Source organism: Fukomys damarensis, unplaced genomic scaffold (assembly GCF_012274545.1).
Source record: "Fukomys damarensis isolate Sample0158 unplaced genomic scaffold, DMR_v1.0_HiC HiC_scaffold_8, whole genome shotgun sequence".
Classification (NCBI taxonomy): Eukaryota; Metazoa; Chordata; class Mammalia; order Rodentia; family Bathyergidae; genus Fukomys; species Fukomys damarensis.
The window spans coordinates 31,763,303-31,764,367 of NW_022900920.1; the positions used below are offsets into that span (position 1 = coordinate 31,763,303).

The 1,065-nt window shown below is 58.3% G+C and overlaps 1 protein-coding gene across 2 annotated transcripts in view; it reads right to left on the reverse strand.

The window, feature by feature from the left end:
- Cnnm2 (cyclin and CBS domain divalent metal cation transport mediator 2) overlaps window positions 1–1,059 on the reverse strand; it is a 142,952-nt gene extending 141,893 nt beyond the window's left edge. For both annotated transcript variants that reach the window (XM_033761448.1, XM_033761447.1), the window contains exon 1: window positions 86–1,059. In XM_033761448.1, the coding sequence (XP_033617339.1) occupies window positions 86–980 (895 nt within the window). In that variant the 5' untranslated portion in view covers window positions 981–1,059. The remainder of the gene's footprint in view (window positions 1–85) is intronic.
- Between the last annotated feature and the right edge of the window lie 6 nt (window positions 1,060–1,065).

Below are 1,065 nucleotides of genomic sequence, written 5' to 3' on the forward strand. Positions count from 1 at the left end.
GGTTGGTCCAAGAATAGAGGACTCAAGTAGGGAGGAGGATGGAGAGAGAAAGAGGAAGCCTATGAAAGAAACCAAAATTCCCCACCTTTCTTAAATTCTTCCAGCATCGCGTCTAACTTGGTGTCGTTGAAAACGAAGTGTAAGGGGTGGTTATAAAACTTGGTGATGGTTTTTAAGGGAGTACAGTCATCCGGGTCCACGAAGGCCAAGTCCTTGACAAAGAGCAGGTCCACGATGTTGGAGCGCTCTCCCTCAAACACTGGAATGCGCGTGTAGCCACTCTCCATGATTTCCGACATGGTGTTGAAGTCCAGGATGGCCTCGCCGGTGATCATGAAGCAGTCCCGGAGGGGAGTCATCACGTCCTCCACCGTCTTGGTGCGGAGCTCCAGGGCCCCTTGGATTATGTTCAGCTCCTCCTTAACGAGATCGTTGTAGGGGTCAGTCACCCGGAGCATCTCTAGCAGCTTCTCACGGTTGTAGACCGTGCCTATCTCCTGGCCCAGGACGCAGTCCAGCAGCTTGCTGACCGGGTAAGACGCGGGGAAGGTCATCATCATGAAGAACTTGGTGAGGAAGATGGTGTTGGCCCCCACGGCCAGGCCGTGGCGGGAGCAGATGGCCTGCGGGACGATCTCCCCGAAGATGACGATGCCGATGGTGGAGACCACCACCGCCACAAGGCCCGAGCCTGCGATGTCGTCTAGCAGGATGGTGAGCGTGGTGTTGACCAGCACGTTGCCCAGCAGCAGCGAGCACAGCAGGTAGTTGCCCTGCCTTCGCACGGGCTCGATGCGCTTGGCATAGTTCTTCTCCTTCTCGGTGCCGCAGTTCTGCACGATGCGCAGCTCCATCGGGTCCAGGGCCATGAGCCCCAGGTTGAGGCCGCTGAACATGCCGGACAGGCACAGGAGCAGCGAGATGAAGATCACCTGCAGCCAGAAGGGCAGCAGGAACTTCTTCTCCTCCCCCACGATCATCTTGGTGTCCTCGCCGTCGTGGTAGATCCAAGTGGTCTCGGCCCAAGGAGGCGGCTGCAGCCCGGCCACCCCCGCGCCGCCCTTG